General features: G+C 35.7%; 1 protein-coding gene across 1 annotated transcript; it reads left to right on the top strand.

The window, feature by feature from the left end:
- Positions 1 to 2,060: 2,060 nt before the first annotated feature.
- On the top strand, positions 2,061 to 21,121 carry LOC107871360 (ubiquitin C-terminal hydrolase 12). The gene is made up of 32 exons (XM_016718274.2): positions 2,061 to 2,225; positions 4,495 to 4,561; positions 4,855 to 5,002; positions 5,096 to 5,253; positions 7,898 to 8,163; positions 8,237 to 8,455; positions 8,586 to 8,694; positions 8,800 to 8,915; positions 9,103 to 9,201; positions 9,856 to 9,965; positions 12,163 to 12,237; positions 12,671 to 12,749; positions 12,876 to 13,022; positions 13,102 to 13,182; positions 13,270 to 13,389; positions 13,895 to 14,017; positions 15,097 to 15,174; positions 15,298 to 15,386; positions 15,774 to 15,882; positions 15,962 to 16,030; positions 16,172 to 16,282; positions 16,543 to 16,598; positions 16,683 to 16,860; positions 16,967 to 17,068; positions 17,156 to 17,227; positions 17,385 to 17,450; positions 17,848 to 17,913; positions 19,174 to 19,260; positions 19,387 to 19,503; positions 19,641 to 19,715; positions 19,803 to 19,889; positions 20,546 to 21,121. Exons 1-32 carry the CDS (start codon positions 2,196 to 2,198, stop codon positions 20,585 to 20,587), a joined length of 3,351 nt encoding a protein of 1,116 aa, XP_016573760.1. The 5' UTR covers positions 2,061 to 2,195; the 3' UTR covers positions 20,588 to 21,121.
- The last annotated feature ends 241 nt before the right edge of the window (positions 21,122 to 21,362 follow it).

The following is a 21,362-nucleotide window of genomic DNA, read 5'->3' as shown; positions in this document are numbered from 1 at the left end:
TTTTTATTACATTCTATTACGTACTTAAAACATTTAAAAGTCTGAATCTTCTTAATTTTTTCTTATTCTAATAGTTTTATATTTATTTTTAGATTTTTCCAATCTTCTTAAAATCAAATTTAGTTGATTTAAAATTCTTAAACTAACATAAAAAATATCAGTTGTCATTAATTTTGATGACTTCTAATAAGGAAAGATTTACCATAAATATATTTAATTAGTTTTCAACTCTTAAATTAGAAAAAAAATATAGAAATTCTGATGTCTTTTAATAAGGAAAAGTTTTTACCATAAATATATGTAATTAATTTTTAACTCTTAAATATTAGGAAGAAATAGTGGAAAAAAACGATTTTGTCTAAAGCAAGGACTTTTAATGAAGGGCAAAAAATTTAATTCACTTTTCTAAGGGTTTTCACACTTTTAATATATTATAGATATAGATTATAGATTATAGATATATAAATCAATTTAATTTACTGATAAAAAAATATACTACTCAATAGTAAGTCCAATTGACATTAATTTAGATTATTGATCATTTTTAAATTTTGAATCTTGGATCCTTTCATATTTGAAACAAACAATTAAATTTTGTCTCAACTGGTAAGTAAGCAATTTAACTTTTAAAATGCATTTGGTCTTAACCGACAACTAAATGCTCCAATTCGTTCCCATCGTGTCTCGTGGACGTCAGACATTGACGTGGTTCATAAATTTTGAAGGTGTCTATATTATCATTTGTAAATTGGATTGTTCAACTAACACAATGGAGACGAGTTCAGATGTTTAAATGTACATACTTAATGTGTCGTGCTTAATTGATAGTTGAGGTCGAGTTTGAGTATTTGTTCATATATTATGTCGTATTTAAAAGATGTATGAATATTTTATGCTGAAATAAATTCCTTTGACTGTCGAAATTCGAAGATCACTATATGAATTGGGGTGAAAGAGTTATATTATACTCTTATTGTCTCGATTTATGTGACACACATTTCTTTTTAGTCCGTCTTAAAAATTACATGACCAACTAAAGTACGCGTTCGAGTATAACTGTATAACTCACACACCCAAAAAAATAAAAAATATATTTATTTTCATAATTATGAAACTACCCCCAATATAAATAAACACTTTTCCTCTTTTGACTTTCATTACCTCCTATTCTTTCCTTTTTTTCTCACTTTTACATAGGAAACACAAAAAGTTCTTCTATCCATTTTCTCACATCCATTGAAATTCTCTTAATTTTTCTCTAGTTAAAGTTCTCTCTTATTTATCGAGCGATCATTGCCATCATTAATGCTGTTATTTTCCGACATATATATATATGTTCGAGTAGAGTGGCAATCTGTTTGGCTACGTATGGAGTAGAGTGTTGGCTAGTCAACAATTAAGGTGGCAGAAATGCGAATGTTGTTGAATGTGTGGTCTTACTAGGCAGGAGTAGGAATGAGACTATTCAGGAGAAGAAAAGAGTGACTTCGGTGAAGGACAAAATACGGAAAGTGAAGTTGAGATGGTTTGGACATATGATGAGGAGGGGCATTTGATGCCCCACTTTGTGGTTGGCTATGCATGGTCTCAGGCGGACTAGAGATAAGTCGAAAGATGATTAGGCATGTCATGAAATAGTTACAATTTAATAAGGACATGCCCCTAGAATAGAAGCTATGGAGGACGCGAATTAGATCAGAAGGTTAGTGCATGTCAGAGAGTCGTAGCTATTACATAGGAGAGCTTTGGTGTGGTCATGCTAGTAGTTGTAAGGGCTTTGCTCGTAGGTTGGAGTTTCTAGTTAGCAGAGTTTGAATGAGGTGTGTGTTTTCGACTAGAAAGTGTATAGTATTACTCCGTGATTATTATTTTTGTTATTACATATTATTTTGTATTTTATTATGATTTTTCTTTTTATCCTGAGCCGGAAATCTATTAGAAACAGTCTCTCTGGTATCAATACTAAAAAATTTAAAACAAAAAATAAAAAAACAAAAAATAAAAGCAAATATTTTCATAATTCCGAAACTACCCTCCAATATAAATAAACCTTTTCCTTTGTTTACTTTCACTGCCCTCGTCTTCTTTCTTTTTCTCCTTTTTCCGTCGATCCATTTTTCTCAATTCTCTCTCTCGGTTAAAGTTTTTCTCCGATTCGCCGACGAATCGTTACCCTTAACTTATATTCTCCGGCAATGACTCTTCTCACTCCTCCTCCGATTGATGTAAATTCATCTTCTTTTACTTTTTTTCTGTATGAATTTGTATTTGATTTTACTATTTATACTACTTTATTTTGTGTATTATTAGTTTATTAATTTGAATGCTTTTGATTTTTTAGTAGTCTGTTGTGATTGCGGTGTGAAATTGACCTAAAAATTGTGTAGTTAAGCTGTTTTTCAGTGTCTGATGTGTGAAATTGACCTAAAATTTATGTAGAAAGCGGTACTGAATGAATTTATTTAGCTATTTTTAAGTGTCCGATGTGATTGCGGTGTGAAATTGACCTAAAAATTGTGTAGACTGCTGTATTTAATGAATTTATTTAGCTGTTTTTCAGTGTCCGATGTGATTGCGGTGTGAAATTGACCTAAAAATTGTGTAGAAAACGATATTGAATGAATTTTATTGAATGAATTTATTTAGCTATTTTTCAGTGTCCAATGTGATTGTGGTGTGAAATTGACCTAAAAAATGTGTAGTTAGCGGTATTTAGTGGATTTATTTAGCTATTTTTCAGTGTTGATTCACTTTGTTTTAGCTATTTTCTGTGTGTATGTTTAAAGCTGCTCCGTTTTCTGTAATTTTTGCTTTGTGAATTTGTTTTGCTAATTATTTGCTAGAATTAGCTTGTTAATTGAATGATTGCGGTGTGAAATTGACCTAAAAATTGTGTAGAAAGCGGTATTGAATGAAATTATTTAGCTATTTTTCAGTGTCCAATGTGATTGCGGTGTGAAATTGACCTAAAAATTGTGTAGTTAGCGGTAAATGAATTTATTTAACTATTTTTCAGGGTTGATTCACTTTGTTTAGCTATTTTTTGTGTTTCATATGTTTTTTTTGGTTTAAAGTTGCTCCGTCTTCTGTAATTTTTGCTTTGTGAATGTGTTTTGAGTATTATTTACTTTAATTAGTAATTGAATGCTTTTGATTTTTGTAGTAGTTCGCTGTGATTGCGGTGCGAAATTGACCTAAAAATTGTGTAGTTAGTGGTATTGAATGAATTTACTTAGCTATTTTTCAATGTCCGATGTGATTGCAGTGTGAAATTGACCTAAAATTTGTGTAGAACATGGCATTGAATGAATTTATTTAGCTGTTTTTCAGTGTCTGATGTGATTGCGGTGTGAAATTGACCTAAAAATTGTGTAGAACGCGGTATTGAATGAATTTATTTAGCTATTTTTCAGTGTAGATTCACTTTGTCTTAGCTATTTTTTTGTGTTTAAAGTTGCTCCGTTTTCTGTAATTTTTGCTTTGTGAATATTTTTTGCGTATTATTTGCTTGAATTAGCTTACTAATTGATTATGGTGTGAAATTGACCTAAAAATTGTGTAGAAAGCGGTATTGAATGGATTTATTTAGCTATTTTTCAGTGTCGATTCACTTTTTTAAGCTATTTTCTTGTGATTAAAGTTGCTCCGCTTTCTGTAATTCTTGCTTTGTGAATTTGTTTCGCCATTATTTGCTAGAATTAACTTAGAAATTGAATGCCGCTGTGATTTGTAGTAGTCTGCTGTGATTGCGGTGTGAGATTGACCTAAAAATTGTGTATAATGCTATAGTGAGTGAATTTATTTTAGTTAGGTTTATGTGTGAATTCGTTTTGATTTTTTATGTTGATGTAAATTAATCTTCTTCATCTCCGTTTTCTGTAATTTTTGTTTTGTTTTTGATGTTTTGTGTATTATTTGCTTGAGGTAGCTTATTAATTGAATGCTTTTGATTTGTAGCAGTCTGCTGTGATTGTGGTGTGAAATTGACCTAAAAGTTGTGTCGAACGTGGTATTGAATGTAAATTAATCTTCTTTACCTTTTTTTCTCTATGGGTTTGTATTTGATTTTTTTACTATTTGTACTACTTTGTTTTGTGTATTATTTATTGTTAATTGAATGCTTTGATTTGTAGCAGTCTGCTGTGATTGCGGTGTGAAATTGACATAAAAATTGTGTATAATGTTATAGTGAGTGAATTCAATTTGCTAGATTTATGTGTGAATTCGTTTTGTTTTTAACAGTTTTAGTTGCTTAGCTTATTTGTTATGTTGTTTAAAGTTGCTTAATCAGGTGGAATTTCCCTGAATGTATGATTCTTATTTTTTCGAGTTCTTAAGTAGTTTGATCTTTTGGATGAATATGTGCTGAATTTATATATTTGGACATTATTGTGGTGTAAATTTGACATAAACTTCTCTTTTTGAACGTGACTGATCAAAATTGTCCAGTTCTGTAAGATCTAATTGCTTACTCTTTTGCTTCGTTTTTGGCAGCCAGAAGACAATGAAATGCTTGTTCCTAGTTCTGACTTTCCTACCGAGGGACCTCAGCCTATGGAAGGTATCTCACGTACTTTTACACTCCTATGTGCACACACACTTATACAAATAATGTATGTGTAATCGTTTTTGTTTATCATTTGATGTCATTTTTACATTGATTAAATTGTAGTGTGTGTAATTTGCACTAACTGCTTACTAATATTAGAATGAAACAGAGCACAATTGAGCAGAATATGTAGAGGAATGTATCTCCGATCCCTACAAGTTTGGGATTGAGGTGTTGTCGACTGTATAAGTGATATTTTATACTTTCTAGTCATTTAAATTTTTTTCATGCTTTGTTTTTGGCAGTTGCACCAGCAGACGCAACAAGTACAGTGGATGCACAGGCGGTGGATGATCCGGCATCAGCCCGGTTCACATGGACTGTTGACAATTTTTCAAGGTTGAATGTGAAGAAGTTGTACTCCGATGCTTTTAATGTAGGAGGATATAAATGGTAATTATATCCAACTCCCTATTTTTAGTGGATTGACTTACAATCCTTATGTGAATATGATAATGATGTGCTAGATGGTGCATTGTCATGCAGGAGGATTCTGATATTCCCGAAAGGGAATAATGCAGACCATTTATCAATGTATCTAGATGTGGCAGATGCTGCAACATTGCCTTATGGTTGGAGTAGATATGCTCAGTTTAGCTTAGCTGTTATCAATCGAATTCACAACAAGTACACAGTAAGAAAAGGTCAGAGATCTTATTTGTTGAATAAAAGACATGAACTTTGTGCATGAGTTTAAAAGGAGGGGGAATATATAGTTGATTCAGTAACTGCACAAGCCATTAATCATTGTACTTAAAACTTTAATGGATAACATTTCGGGTATTGTTCTGTGTGTGCTTTCGAATTTTTTCAGTGAGGAACCAAGTAATAAATGAACTTCCACATGTAGCTAGTTTGAGAACTTATTATTAAAACACAAGATTTTTATTTGGCTGTTAAATTTTTTGAAAATTGCTCAGCTTGTATAGCTTAGCTGTTGTTCATCCGTTTTACCTTTAAAAATTGATTTACCACTAGACAAAATAGGAGAGGTAGAGATAGGCCAAAGAAGTATTGGGAAGAAGTGATCAGGCGGGACATGACAAGTCTGTAGCTTACCCAGGACATTATGACCCTTGATAGGAGGGGTGGAGGTTGTGGAATAGTGCGAAAGGTTAGTAGTAGGTAGTTATGCAATTTGTTTTCCGTTATCAGTAATAATAGGAATTCCTGAGTACTATTACCCTGAACAATTAGTTTCCTCAATCATTGCAACCCAGACAGCCTCTGCCAAAATCTTAGTTTCTTAGATACTTTGTCAGTGTATAAGTTGGATAACAAATGCATGGTATGATGGCGGAAAATAGTGACAACTCAAGAAATTATAAACAAGATGAGTGTCATGAGTAGTTTGAATACCTTTTCAAATAGCAAGAGGAAGATCAACTTCATTTGATGAGTGCTCAAGCCTCAACAGAAATAGGGATGCCGTTGAAATAATAAGTCACTTGGAGAACTTTGTGTGCATGTATCATGAATAGAAACATAAACATCAACTATTAGCTGGTGGAGTGTTTGATGAGGTTGTTTGGAGTAGACTTTGACGAGGAGGATACCTTTTTGTAAGAGGCAATTCTTGCGTTTCAATGTCTTACATGGGCTTATTCTGAAGTAAGCCACGAGATAATCACCAACTATCTTCTTTTCTCTACTTGTTGCCACCTCGTATATAGTAGAGGGCTTAAACATGCACTTCTAGTACAGGGGGTAAGGGAAAGTGAGGGTCTACTGACAGTAGCCTTTCCCTTGAATTTCTGATAGGAACTGCTTCTATCCTCGAAGCCGTACCATTGAACCAAGGCTCACCTCCAGCCTGTATAGAGTGCCCTGCAAATTGGGTCAGTGGTGCAGATCATATGTGTTTTCATTCATTGGAGAACAGTAGATCAAATATCGGAACCTTCAGAGACTATCTTTGGTGTCTTGATGACTACAATAATTTTGTAGATGGTCTATGGAATACATCTTTTGTTGGGACTGCCTGAAAGATCTGACTGGAAATGATCTTGGCCTTCTTTTAAATGTATGGTGTTTCCTGTAGTTGAATTTGGAAATGCTGCAGAACTTCGTCCATATCTTAACTTAACCCTCAAAGCTCTCCTAAGAAGACTTCTCAAGCAGCTTGTTGGAGAAAATTAATTAGATGGGGTGTGTAAGTTACATTCCTGCATTGGAGAAAGAGAATATAATCATGAGTGGGGATTCCTCTAAAGGAAACTTGATTCAGTTGTCATCTTCTCAAGTATATCCTGAATTCTTTTTTTTTTTTTTTTTTTTTTTGATAACCTAGTGAAACCTTTATAATTTATGCTTCTTGACATTTTTATTTTGTGATGCTATTTCTGTTGCTCTCTCCCTTTGAGGGATCTGAATATATGTCTGAGTATTGTGATTTGATTCTATAGAGTGGCAGTTCGTCCAGCCATGTTGTATGGAGCGGAGTGTTGGCCAGTTAAGCACGTTCACATCCAAAAATTGAAGGTGGCAGAAATGAGAATGTTGCGTTGGATGTGTGGGCTTACTAGAGGGGACAAAGTTAGGAATGAGATTATCCGGGAGAAGATGGGAGTGGCTTCGGTGGAGGACAAGATGTGGGAAGGAAGACTGAGATGGTTTGGAAATGTGATGAGGAGGGGTGCGGATGCCCCGGTTCGTAGGTGTGAGAGGCTAGCGTTGGATGGTTTCAGGAGGAGTAGAGGTAGGTCGAAGAAATACTGGAGGGAGGTGATTAGACATGACATGAAGCAGCTTCAGCTTGCTGAGGACATGACCCTAGATAGGAAGGTGTGGAGGTCGAGGATAAGGGTAGAAGGTTAGTGTTAGTGTGTGGATTGTAGCAAGCAGTCACGAGAGTGAGTTCTTGTGTAGCCGAGTTAGTAATCATAGGACAGTGTACATAGGTGTCTTTGGTATGTGTGTGTATGTTACTACTAAGTGGGTGTCCTATTTCTTATTTCTTAGTTCCTATTTTTCTTATTCTGTGTTGCTCTTATTTCCCGTATTTCATGTATTTCATATGTCTCTGATTTTTATTTTATTATTTCTTATTCTTTATTTCGGTTATGTCATCCCTCCCCTTGTTTACTATCCTTTATCTTGGGCCGAGGGTCTATCGGAAACAACCTCTCTACCTCTTCGGAGGTAGCGGTATGGACTGCGTACATCTTACCCTCCCCAGACCCCGTGCTGTGGGAATACACTGGGTTTGTTGTTGTTGTTGTTGTTGTATTGTGATTTGATTAGTAGAAGTGAAGGCTGTTTTGTTAAATGTTATGATCCTTGTGGCAGATACCCAGCACCAGTTTAATGCAAGGGAGAGTGATTGGGGTTTCACGTCATTCATGCCTCTTAGTGAACTATATGATCCTGGAAGAGGTTATCTTATGGATGATACAGTCATAATTGAAGCTGATGTTGCTGTCCGTAAAGTCATTGATTACTGGTCCCATGACTCTAAAAAGGAGACTGGTTTTGTTGGCCTTAAGAATCAGGGAGCCACTTGTTACATGAACTCTCTCCTCCAAACACTGTACCATATTCCTTATTTTAGAAAGGTTAGCCTTGTAGCATGAATACTTTCTTTGGTATTTTTTCCATACAAATGATTAATTCATACTTGTTTCTCAGGCTGTGTATCATATGCCAACAACTGAGAATGACAATCCATCTGGCAGCATCCCCTTAGCTTTGCAGAGTTTGTTTTATAAGCTCCAGTATAATGATACTAGTGTAGCAACAAAAGAGTTGACTAAGTCCTTTGGGTGGGACACCTATGATTCTTTCATGCAGCATGATGTACAAGAACTTAATAGGGTTCTTTGTGAAAAGCTCGAAGATAAGATGAAGGTAATTGGTCTCATGGAATTGAACACTTAGAACTTGCAGACGCCTTTTATCTTGGATTAAATACTTCTTTAGAGGTGATATTATTGCTTCCGATTATTGTTTTCTGTTAACTTTGGTTCTTTTGACTCAGGGAACTGTTGTAGAGGGCACAATACAACAGTTACTTGAGGGGCATCATATGAATTACATCGAATGTATCAACGTGGACTACAAGTCAACAAGAAAAGAGTCTTTTTATGGTAAATATAGAACCATAGAACCAGAATAACTTTTTAAGATGGTTTTTGTATGGAATTTGGAAGACTATTTTATCGTTTTATTTATGAAAATGTATCTTTGATCAGATCTTCAGCTTGATGTGAAAGGGTGTCGAGATGTGTATGCTTCATTTGACAAGTATGTTGAAGTGGAACGCCTTGAAGGCGACAACAAATACCATGCAGAACAACATGGTTTGCAGGTTAAATGTCTTAGTGTTTTTATGAGCTAGTGGTTTACAAATTTGCATATTTATTAAAACTTTGAGATCCTTTTGAGCCAGAGAAAGATAGGCAATGATTAGTGTTATTTCCTTTTCTTGTAGTGTTTTGCTTGGGTTGTAAAGTTATGATATTTGATATGTTCGTAGCTAACTTCTAGTTTTACAGGATGCTAAGAAAGGTGTCCTTTTCACCGACTTCCCTCCCGTTCTTCAACTTCAGTTAAAACGCTTTGAATATGATTTTGTGCGGGATGCTATGATCAAGGTAATTAATTAATTCTTACATTATTGTACAGCCGTAGCTAACTAGGGAGAGAACATTTTCTTTCTTCTTTGGATGGGATAAATTGCCAACTCGGAGAACATTTTATACTTAATTAAGTAGAGTTCTGGTGTCCTGTGTACAGCATGGAAATTAGATTATGATTTAAAAAAAAAAAAAACAATGTGATTTGGCTTAGAGCCTGTTTGGATTGGCTTTTGGCTTATAAACCATTTCTAACTTAAGGCTTTGGGCTTATGTTTGTTTTCTTAGCTTAAAACCAAGTGCTTAAAAGCGCCTTTTTATTTTATCCAAACACTACAGAAGTGCTTAAAAACACTTAAAATAAGCCAATCCAAACAGGCTCTTAGTCTCATTTGTTGTTCTACATTACATGGAAGTCTCATGCTTATGGACTCCACATTTTCATGGATTAAGCAGGTTGTCACTTTTTTCTCCATATGTCTCTCATATGGAGTAATACTCTATTTTTCGTTCGTCTTTTTACATTGTAGTAAGGAAGTTTATTCGTTTTGAGATAAATTTAGAGGAGATGGTTTACAGTGATAAGTGCTACTGCTGCCATGCTTGACTTATAACTATATGTGTCCACATAATGCTTATTACTGAAAGCACTTCTTTTGATTGACAATATAGATAAATGATCGATATGAGTTCCCCTTGCAACTCGATCTTGATAAAGAGAATGGAAAATATTTATCTCTAGATGCTGATCGAAGTGTCCGCAATCTCTATACTCTTCACAGGTCTCAATTTTTTTTGTTTTCTTAATGATCTGTCCTTGCTAGTTACTGTTCATTTTTTCATGAACTTGTCGTCGACCATTAGTTGAATAACGTGGGAAGTTCAGCAAAGATTTTATCGGTAGTGGTTTCACAATCTTCATGTTGTAGTTAGTTAACTAGCTATATTTTCCACAAATTTGGGCGGCTTGAGATCACCTCCTATTGCATATGATTAGAGTAGTCCAAATATACAATTGGTAGCTTGTTTTATCTGGACCAGTTTAATCACTCTGTTTTCTTGGTAGTTTTCTTGCTGCTATGCAATAATTCTATGCCGTTTTCTTTTCTGATCAACCTCACTGTGTCAAACTTGGTTTACTTTAGCTTGATTCAACTACATGCTCTTTATGACTTTTGATACATAAATAATTTTCAAAGTGGCATACTTGTAACAAGTTTGGTAACGTAAAATTAGCCATCTGCTGGGGAATGGAATCTTGTATTCCCCCTTAATCGCGTCAATTTTGCAGTTCCCCTTTTTACTTGTTTTGGTAGTTGAAACCTTAAAAACGCTATTTTGCGAACCATTATAGCTCACACTTCCCTAATATGTCAATAATTTCATTAATAAAATCAGCAAGTCCTTGTCAAAGTATGTACAGGTTGAGAGAATGCCTCACCCTAAATCATCCAGTCATTCACTCATATTGCTCATATTTGTGGTTTCAACCTTGAACCACTCCCAACTAATCTGGGTTCGGTCGCAGTTGATTGATTGTGGTTTATCACCTAGAATTAGTTCTTGTGAACTTAGATCTGTTCTCCCTTTCCACCGAGTTTTGAGTGATTATGCGCAAAGTGCCGCTTCTACCTTTTGCGCATCTTCCTTCTCCAGATTAAAATCTTTGTGATTATTTTTTTCTCTAGTGTTCTAGCATTGAAATCATGCATAACTCACTATGTGACACATGCTATAGTCAAACATGACATCCTCTTGCTGACAAGACAGCAAAATATTTCTCAACTAGATTTTGGGATGTAGGTTAGTTATCTTACCTTTTCTGTTCCCTTTATTATATTAGAATACTTGGCCCATTTGGTTTTAGATTTCCTAAGGGATTCGTAATTGTCATGGGGTATCCACCCATTGCCTTACGGTTTTTGATTGGATTGGATGTTTATATTTTACATGGTAACAGAGCAAACTTTGGTGAACCCGATTGCACAATCATTTTTTCTCTATCCTTATTCTACCACATGGGGCTTCTCTCTCGCATCTCAAACCCACTGAGCTGCTCTGAGCTCTTCTCTCAATTCAGACCATCTTATCTTTAGTTATGCTCGACGCACGCTTCTTAATTCGTCGGGTCTTCTTTCTCTGCTTTTGGCCCATTGTCTTCTTGAGCTTACTTTGTCTAGTCTAGGCCCACACTATAGCCCGTTGAGCTAATTTAATCTTCCAATCAATGATCGCATATAAACTTTAAAATGGGCTTCACGTTGGTGTTAGAATATGCTTGTCCTCCATTGCTTTTTGAAGGTTCCAAAAGGGTTATATAGTGGGTTGGGCTACTCTACCAATTTCCTTAAGGTTTTGGTTGGATGCTCATATTCGTTGATAATTTAATTTCATCCTCACTTGTATAGATGCTGGTATAATTTTTCACTCTGTTCAACTGTTCTCGGCATCTGTTAGTACAATTCATTTGGGTATTTCTTGTCAATCAGTATTGTCTTCTTGCGTTTATAACATGTTGCCTTGCCCCTTTAGTCCAGCTAAAGTTATTTGATCTTATGTGGTCCCCATAGGAAGGTACTGCGAGTTCTTTATCTCATTCATGTATAAACCTGAAATATCGGTTCAGCTTGTTTTGGATACCAGCATGGGATATTTCTGTTAATATATATAATTGCAAAGTTTTATTTCATTTCTTTTTATAAATTGCATGATACTATTCTAGTGGAAAAATGTTGGCTTTTCACCTGGGCTAACATCTGTTTCTCCCCATTCTGCTTTCTTGTTTGACATCTCCTCTTGTGCCTGACTGCAGCTTTTACTTATTCTTGTATTTTGTATGATAACTAATAAAATTTGGCCGCTGACCATGATATCTGTTGATTCTCAATTTTCAGTGACTTCAGGCAATTATGTTGCATGATGATGATGACTACTTATGAATTTTGTACTAATCCTTTTTTTTTTTTTTTTAAATTTCAGTGTTTTAGTTCACAGCGGCGGGGTGCACGGGGGACACTATTATGCATATATCAGGCCAACACTCTCTGATCAATGGTATGCAGTTTGTTGTGCCATCATACATTTTTCTCCAGCATTTATAATTGTCCTTTTCTCAACGTACTGCTGTCAGCATACATGCTTATCCATCATTTATAATTGGATGTTTCTCTAACATGTATGCTTTTCTTAGTGTTCTCTAGATTTTTAGCTTGCCCAAGGAAGATTTGACATGTTCTTGGAACATCATATTTGTTATACTCATCTTCTATGTACTTCATAAGGATTCTTCAGAATGCATTAAAACTTGCTAAGATTTGAATGTACCTGTATCAGATATACCCTTAGTAGTCCACCTATATGTGCTTCCTTTTGATTGCCAAGCAGTTATTGGCTTTGGTTCTTCTTGATGGCTGCATTACGTTGACAGTGTTTAGAGATTTTGCTGTCCTTGATCTGGTTTGATTTATTATGGATTTCTTACTGTTAGGTATAAATTTGATGATGAACGTGTGACAAAAGAAGATATAAAGAGAGCACTGGATGAACAGTATGGTGGTGAAGAAGAGGTATTTGTCCTATTCTTACACCTTTTTTCTTGTATTTCTACCTTCTATATTAAAAAAACGTTATATGTATACAAGAAAATTTCTTTTAGGTGTTGCACATGTAAAGTGTCCATTTCTTGTTAACAGTTACCCCACACAAATCCTGGGTTCAACAATTCACCATTCAAATTTACAAAATATTCAAATGCGTATATGCTTGTCTATATACGTGAAAGTGACAAGGAAAAGATCATATGCAATGTGGATGAGAAGGACATAGCCGAGCATCTCAGGGTGGGTTTCAACTCAATACTATTGATTTAGTTTCTCTTTGGTTCAGTCATGGTAATCATCTATCAACCTCTAATTTCAGATTAGACTAAAGAAGGAACAAGAAGAAAAGGAACAAAAGAGAAAGGAGAAAGCAGAGGCTCACCTCTATACAATCATCAAGGTTTCTTTCAACTACTATTCTATATACTTCACTTCTTGCATCTTTATTTACAAAATGTTTAACTGCAATTGGTCATTTCATTTACAGGTAGCTCGTGATGAAGACCTTGGTGAACAAATTGGGAAGGAGATCTATTTTGATCTTGTGGATCATGATAAAGTGCATAGTTTCCGTATTCAGAAGCAGATGCCATTTGCTCAATTCAAGGTACATTTATCATTCTTCTGCATTTCCTTTTCTTGTAGATTTGGAAAAGTTATAGTCACACTGCTCTTATTAAACATAAAAAGCAAATTTGTTTTGAACATTTTCTTTTGGGTAAATAAATTTTTCTACCAAGTGGACAATTTAAGTACAGAAAAGCAACAGGCATGGACAACAAGCCCCACAACCTGTTTAGCTTCATGAACTATAGAACATTACATAAAAAGCACTTGTATGTGCTGCATGGAATGCATTCAGTTTTGACCGTGTTTAATAAAGAGGATTCATGTGAAATTTTTTGCTTCTACAATATGGATTGTTTACTTCTGTAGTTGTGTATTATTTTGAGAGAAAAGATAAAAACTTCAAATTCTAGTGCTTATATTGCTAAAATTGAGATGAACAAGCAAAATATTGAGAAGAACTGGAGTTCCCAGGGTTAGCTTACGAGGGCCAATCACCGTAATTCTTAAGTTTGACATGTATCTGATGGTACGTTTGTTCTCAGGAGGAGGTTGCTAAAGAATTTGGTATACCAGTGCAATTTCAGCGTTACTGGCTATGGGCAAAGCGCCAGAACCATACATATCGGCCTAATCGTCCATTGACAGCTCAAGAAGAAGTTCAATCCGTAAGTTCTGTCTGACAATCTTACCTCTGATGTATGGTTGCGTCTGAATTATGACTGCAGTTCTATTGGTGATGTTCTTTGCTATACTTGTTTTTGGTTTCCCAGATCATCCCTTTGCTTAAAAAAAGAAGAATGATCTTAGCATGATATTTTTTTCATTTGATTCTTTAAATTCTCTTGCTTGATCTGTCTTCTATGAAAAAATGTTGTACGTAAGGTTAATCATTTTTTATGATACAAGAATATGTGGACTGCAATCCACTGAGCAATGTAATTATGATGGCAATCTTTACTCTGGTGCCTGAAAAACGATTACGAACTTGAAATCCACCAATTTCCCTTACCAAAATAGATGCCTTCAGGTGTTGGTGAATAGTAGAGGTGGCAAATTAACACCTGAACATATAACCTGCTCAAGTTGGGCAGGTTATTGACCCGTCCATTTATTAGCTTTAGTCCATTTCAGCCCCCAAAAATTTGGGATGATATATAATCTCAAATGATCCATGAGAAATCTTTGCTAAAATATTTTCAAAAAGACCTTTTATGTTTAATTTGATATGTTATATATAGCCATAATAAAGAAAAAACAATATCTTTAGGTATTCAAAATCTATAAAAGAACAAATAAAGCAATTAAAACTTAGTAAGAATTGCTCGGGTTGGGATATGACCCGCATTTTAGCCCATTTCAACCCAAGTAACTTTGGGTGGGTTATTGACCCATCCATTTATTAATTCAACCCATTTTGACTCATGCAAATTCAACGCAACCCGCCCACTTGACACCGCTAGTGAACAGGATCAGTTTTTCTGTTCGTGTTGAGTTATCCAAGGCTGGTTCACAAGTCAACTGCTCTCTCTCCCCCTTCCCTCACCGCCCTCCAGACATGTCTTTTGATTGGACCAAGTGTTGGGATCATCATGCCCCCTTGAGAGTGATGTTCTTGAAGTGTGTATTCTTCATATTTTTCTTCTGGCAATCTTTCTCCCATAGTGATTGATTTCTGCAATCTGTTGAAGAATGGGAGTGCTTGGTTAACTTGGTGTTAATGATCTTATATATATTGTGTTTTTAGGTTGGCCAACTGAGAGAGGTTTCAAATAAAGCAAATAATGCTGAGCTAAAATTGTTTTTGGAAGTAGAACTTGGCCTGGTAATGTATCGGTTGCTTACTTTTCTTCTCGTTTGATGATTCACATGTTGCATGTTTTCCGTGTGAGGCTTTATTCTCCATGTTTTACTTCTGTGTTCTAATTTGTTTTGTTTGTTCTTGCAGGATTTGCAACCTATTCCTCCCCCAGAGAAGATCAAGGAAGATATTCTTCTATTTTTCAAACTTTATGACCCTTCAAAAGAGGAGATAAGGTATTAATCTTTGCTTCTCTATTACTGGAAGACTAACATTAAAGTAGCGATTTTTCATTTTTGAATTTGGGACTTACTCATTTTTCGGAACAAGACTACATGGAAAGGTGTTTTTACTTTACTCAACCTAGAGATCTAAAACATTGTAACAGTCAGCATGAGAGTATACAACGAAAAAGGAAAACATAAGAAGAATGCCTATTGGTTTTTTGCGATTTCCTTGAACTTGATAAGGACATCCTGTTAAAAGGGTTAATCTGAAATTCTAATGCATTTAAACCTTGAGGTGCTGTTAAAACTGCTTGGGGCAGGTATATGAGAAGCCATGTTGTTGTCCTGTGAATGAGGTTTTCTTGGTCTGTCTCTTTAATTTTTTCTTTTGGGTAGGTATGTTGGACGGCTTTTTGTGAAAGGAAGTGGAAAGCCGCTGGAGATATTGGCAAAGCTAAATGAGTTGGCTGGCTTTTTGCCTGATGAAGAAATTGAACTTTTTGAGGTTTATTTCTCTTTTTCTTTTGCTGCCAGTTTTAAACTCAAAACACAGGATGTGATTTTTTAGCTTTTGTTATTTGCAGGAAATAAAATTTGAACCAAATGTGATGTGTGAACACATTAACAGGAACCTGAGTTTTCGTGGCTGTCAGGTATGTGGAATCAATTGCCCGTAGCCACTTTGGGCATTTTATGCATTTGCTTGTGTAGCTGATTTCTTTCAATAGATGTTCTCTTTTCTTTTGATGGATCTATTAGCGATGAAAAATTTATGCACTACTCTGGCTTTGCAGCTAGAAGATGGGGATATTATTTGTTTTCAGAAATCCCTTCGGAAGCAAGGGAATGAACAATATCGCTTTCCAGAAGTCCCTTCTTTTTTGGAATACGTGCACAATCGCCAGGTTTGTGCTGTATGCTCTCATTGTGATATTTGGCCCCTGGAGTATAAAAGATTGTTACAGTACTGCAATAGATGTCTATGATTGATATATCTTTGTTAGTGCTATATCTTTGTTAGTGCGCCTGCTGTACTTTATTTTGCTCGCTTTAACCCAATTTAGGATCTCAATTGGGATAGAGTTTTAAAAAAAAATGCATTGTTTTAGTTGTATCTTTTTGAAAGTCTTTTTTACAGTTATGAGCTCTATTCAATGGCTTCCAGGTTGTTCGTTTTCGCTCATTGGAGAAACCCAAGGAGGATGAGTTCACTCTGGAGTTGTATGTATCTCGTTTTGTATAATTAGCAGTTCTAGGTTGATCTTATGCCAACTCTTTTCACATGTTGATGACACATAATTTTAGGTCAAAGCAGAACAACTATGATGAAGTTGTTGAATGCTTAGCTCGTCATCTTCACTTGGATGATCCATCAAAAGTAAGGCTTACATCACATAATTGCTATTCACAGCAGCCAAAGCCTCAGCCTATAAGGTATCGTGGTGTTGATCGTCTCACAGAAATGCTCAGTCACTATAATCAGGTATTCTGTCTTTTTTGGATTTCCTAGATATGCAGGCATCTGCTTACTGCATATAATTGTTTATTTCTAACGATTGTTTGTTGACATCATCCCCTTCTTTGGATAGACTTCAGATATTTTGTATTATGAAGTCCTGGATATTCCTTTACCAGAGCTGCAGGGCTTAAAAACTCTCAAAGTTACTTTTTATCATGCTGCCAAGGATGAAGTGAGTGCTGAAAGGCATTCTTTATGCTTTTATGACACATTTTTACCTCGTCTTTCTGTAATATAATCTTGGACTGACTATTTTCAGGTGACTATCCATACTATCAGATTGCCAAAACAAAGTACCATAGGAGATGTTCTTAATGACCTGAAAACAAAGGTACTTTGGAGTTTTCTTGTGCTTTGAACTCTGTCCCCCCTATACACAAATAAGCATTAAGTCTATAAAATACGTTGTGGGAACTTCGAGAGATGGGAAAAACTGACCTTGTCTGTTCTGTTGCGAGATACTCATCTTATCTCTTGTTATGGTGCAGGTTGAATTGTCACGGCCAGATGCTGAACTAAGATTGCTGGAAGTGTTTTACCATAAGATATATAAGGTGGTACTATGGTGTTGCATAACTTCCTTTTATACCATGGTTTTGGGTCTGCTAAGATGCTTCTCACTTCTCAGTACTCAGATCAGCTCACTGGTCGTAAATTTAATCAGTTTTACTTATTTGTTTGTTTTCTAAATGACACTGTTATATGGTGCTGAAGGCGGTAGAGGATAACCCAAAAAATACTAGACTAAGAAGTGTATCATGCACGTCTCTCAGTGTATGCATGTTCATAGAACAATAATGTAACTTTACATATGTGTTTGTGTATGTTCTTGAACAGTGGGTATATGTTTTGTCGGAGGAGGTAAAATAATTCATTAAAGGACTTGATGTAACTGTGTTTTCCAATTTGCTCCTAGGTAGCATTTGTAACCTTGCATCCATCTTACTGCAGATTTTTTCCCTTAATGAAAGGATTGAGAACATAAATGATCAATACTGGACTCTACGTGCAGAGGAGGTACGTTTTAATATCTGATGTTTGCTTCGTTAGTTTATTTACTAGAGCAGGTTGGATTTTACTTATGTGCAATTGGATCTGTATGAGTGTCACTCATTTCACTGTTTTTTTTTCTTTTTTCATTTGAAGCTTCAATCTTCGTCACTGAAACTAGTCTTTCCCTGCTTGACCATCTAGTATATTGCACCGAGACATGACATATTCAATGTTGGTCATATAAATACTTGGCATCTCTTTACCTCTCCTTGTTTACATCTTTCATGCTGTTCTGATGTCGTTGATATGCCATTAGTATGATTTATTTTCAATCGATGTGTCTTTATTAGATAAAAGTTTATTAATGAAGTACCAAGACGGCAAGGACGTACAGAAAACATCTAAAGAACCAACAAACCACCTACTATCCTTTCCCTCCCAACAAATCAAGAAAGTCCATGTACTGATTCAGATTCACTAAGAGATTACTTCTACATTACTAATACCGATTATGAAGACATTAGTAACTCTAGATAAGTATGCCCGTCAAAGCAATCATTGTTCCCTCTCCAGCCATAAAGTCCATAAGATACACAAAAGAATGGTTCTCCGTATCTTCTTCAGCTTTCTAGGTACCTTTGAGCTTGCCAATATACGCTGAGGCATCACCCAAGAAATTCCACAAATGCTTAAAATAATTCTCAGTGTTGTCTAGGTACACTCTGCAATGGAGAAAAGATGATTCACTGTTTCCTAGGCCTCTTCACACAGATAACATCTATTACCAGTGGTGGTTGTAGAACACAAGTTCATCTGAATCCAGTGTTTTTGATACAGTGTGTGGATGTGTATAATGGGTTCAGTTGTAAGAAGTTAAAGGTTGACCCATCAATATAATCGTGGATCCTTCTCTATCTGTTACATGAAGTGAAGGAACTTTTGCAAGCCTTTTCTGAGGTTGACCCATCAATAAAATCGTGGATCCTTTTCTGCAAGTTGTCTTTAGCAAGCCTTCCGAACTGCTATCCACCTTAGTATGCTACCTTAACAGTTAGCAGGAACTTTTGTTCTCCAAATCATCTTCTGAGGCCAATTGGGCATCCCACTGACCTGACTTCATTATCAATATACTGTTAACAATTTTTAACTGGATATTTTTTTAATCATCATGAACTTCTCAGATCAGTGAATCCACCTTACTTTGATCAATAAAGACTTAACTTCTTGTAGTTGGTAGGATGGATTATAGATGTTTACATACTCCTGACGCTGTTTTCATTACAGATTCTTGAAGAGGAGAAAAACTTGGATCCTCATAGTCGTTTAATTCATGTTTATCATTTTATGAAGGACACAGCTCAAAATCAAGCAGTAAGTACATGTGTAAGGATATTGTTGCAATAACTGTTTATTTCAGGGAAGGTTCTTCCTTGAATAATTTGTTTTTTGGTTCCCCTTCTCTTTTTTATTTTTAATTCCTTTCCCTTGTGTTTACAGCAAATACAGAACTTTGGTGAGCCTTTTTTCTTGCTTATTCATGAGGGTGAGACATTGACTGAAGTTAAAGCTCGCATTCAGAAAAAATTGCAGGTTTCAGATGAGGAGTTTTCAAAGGTATTCAATCGTCCTGCCTTTGCATTGCTCAAATTATTCATGAAATTATCATCTTGAAAATGTCTGAGCCACTTCCTCGGTAAAGTATATAATTGTGTTCTTAAAAGCCTTTGACAAGTGGTACTTTTGCTCTGCAGTGGAAATTTGCATTTTTATCCATGGGTCGTCCCGAGTACCTGGAGGAATCGGATATTGTGTCCAACCGTTTCCAGGTATGTGGCGCTTCCTTTCCATCTTTATTGATTCATAGTCCTCATCACATGTGTTTGGGCATTCCTAATTTTCTAGTTGGTTTCCAGAAAAGAGATGTGTATGGTGCTTGGGAGCAGTACCTTGGATTAGAGCACACTGACAATGCTCCAAAAAGATCATATGCTGCCAACCAGGTATGCACTATGCTTTATGCGCGAGCTGTCACAATTTTGAAGCAATATTTATGAGATACCGTCCGAGAATTTTTAGGTCTTTAGAACTGTGGCCAGAGCAAGAATTTCATTATTACAACAACAACAAACCCAGTATATTCCCACATTGTGGAAAGAATTTCATTATTGTGGAAAGAAAATTGGGATTGGTCCCGGGCACTAACTATACGACTGAACCTTGTTATCCAAGTTCCCTAACTTTTCAAGGGTGAAAAAAACAGAACTTTTTGAGTTTTTCTTTTGTTTCATCGTGTGGGGTTGAGCAAGGGTTACCGCCAATAGTTATCTTGGGAGAACCTCTTTTGATGCTTTTGGGCATGGCCATAATCTGGAGAAATCTTGTATGCTCGAACGTTTGATAGCTTAAAACTATTCTTATAATATCGTCAATGGATTTGGTAATCAGTTTACTGCATGGTCTGAGATAAAACAAATTTCTTTGCAGTACATATGTTGAATACAAATAACGTTTTTTTTTTTGCCACGCGTAATATCCATTCAAGACCGAATTTCCCTCAAACTAGAAAGCCACGTTGTTTATTATGTTTACTCTTTCTCATGCGTGAAACTTCCTGTTCCTTCAATACATGTTTAGCTGACTAATATTGGTGGTGCAGAACCGACACAATTTTGAGAAGCCTGTTCGGATCTACAACTAGATAATCTTCAAAATTACTTCCACATTACCGTATGATTATCTTCAAAGGGAAGTGTGCTATGTTGCAAAGAAGGTGCACTAGGTTCAGCAGAAGATAGCGGCTTGGCAGTTAAATGTGGGGGATTGTCACGTTGGTGGTAGTATAATTCCTCCGAGGCGGTTAAACATTTATGCTGAGATTTCATCAAGCAAGCACCCGTTTTTCGGCCGAGGGAGTTTGCTGGTCAAACTGGCTTCTGTCAGTTGTAATGTAGGCAATCCATACGATTTTGGGTGAGTACTGTATAGAGGGTACAGATAAATTGGTTTTTGACTCTCCTATATTTAGAAAATCGGTTTCGACTTTATCTTATTTTTAGACAAAACACATTCTCTTTCCAAGAAATCTGATTTTCTTAGTTCTTCCTTTCATGATGATTGTTTTGACTTTAGTATAGGCAGAAATATTAATGCTGTAAAATTATAGTTTACTTTCGACTTTCTGGGTTTCCCAGAATCATGCAACAGAGATTGTTTATGATGATGTTTGTTCTCATTTTCGCTTTGATCTAGGATTACTTGTACCACTTAATTCATGTAGTTCATAAGCAGCAGCCTCTCCGGAGGGTCCCAGCAACATAGATTACAAGTTGGGAGTCCTATGGGACCAAATTATAAGAGGCCGATTCGAATGGATATCTGGTAAAGCTGTCGTCATGTGACCAGGGGGGTCACGGGTTCAAGCCTTGGAAACAGCCTCTAGCAGGAATGCAAGATAAGGTTGCGTACAATACACC

The sequence above is a fragment of the Capsicum annuum genome, chromosome 5 (assembly GCF_002878395.1).
Source record: "Capsicum annuum cultivar UCD-10X-F1 chromosome 5, UCD10Xv1.1, whole genome shotgun sequence".
NCBI classification, from domain to species: domain Eukaryota; kingdom Viridiplantae; phylum Streptophyta; class Magnoliopsida; order Solanales; family Solanaceae; genus Capsicum; species Capsicum annuum.
The sequence above is the reverse complement of the archived record's forward strand: the minus strand, read 5'-3'. Positions and strand labels throughout refer to the sequence as shown.

Excerpts from the sequence above, each read along its gene's own strand:
- LOC107871360 (XM_016718274.2), top strand. The coding sequence starts at position 2,196 with ATGACTCTTCTCACTCCTCCTCCGATTGAT. Across the intron at positions 15,175-15,297 it reads TGGAAGTAGAACTTGGCCTG|GATTTGCAACCTATTCCTCC; the intron begins GTAATGTATCGG and ends TTGTTCTTGCAG. Across the intron at positions 16,031-16,171 it reads TGAGTTTTCGTGGCTGTCAG|CTAGAAGATGGGGATATTAT; the intron begins GTATGTGGAATC and ends CTGGCTTTGCAG.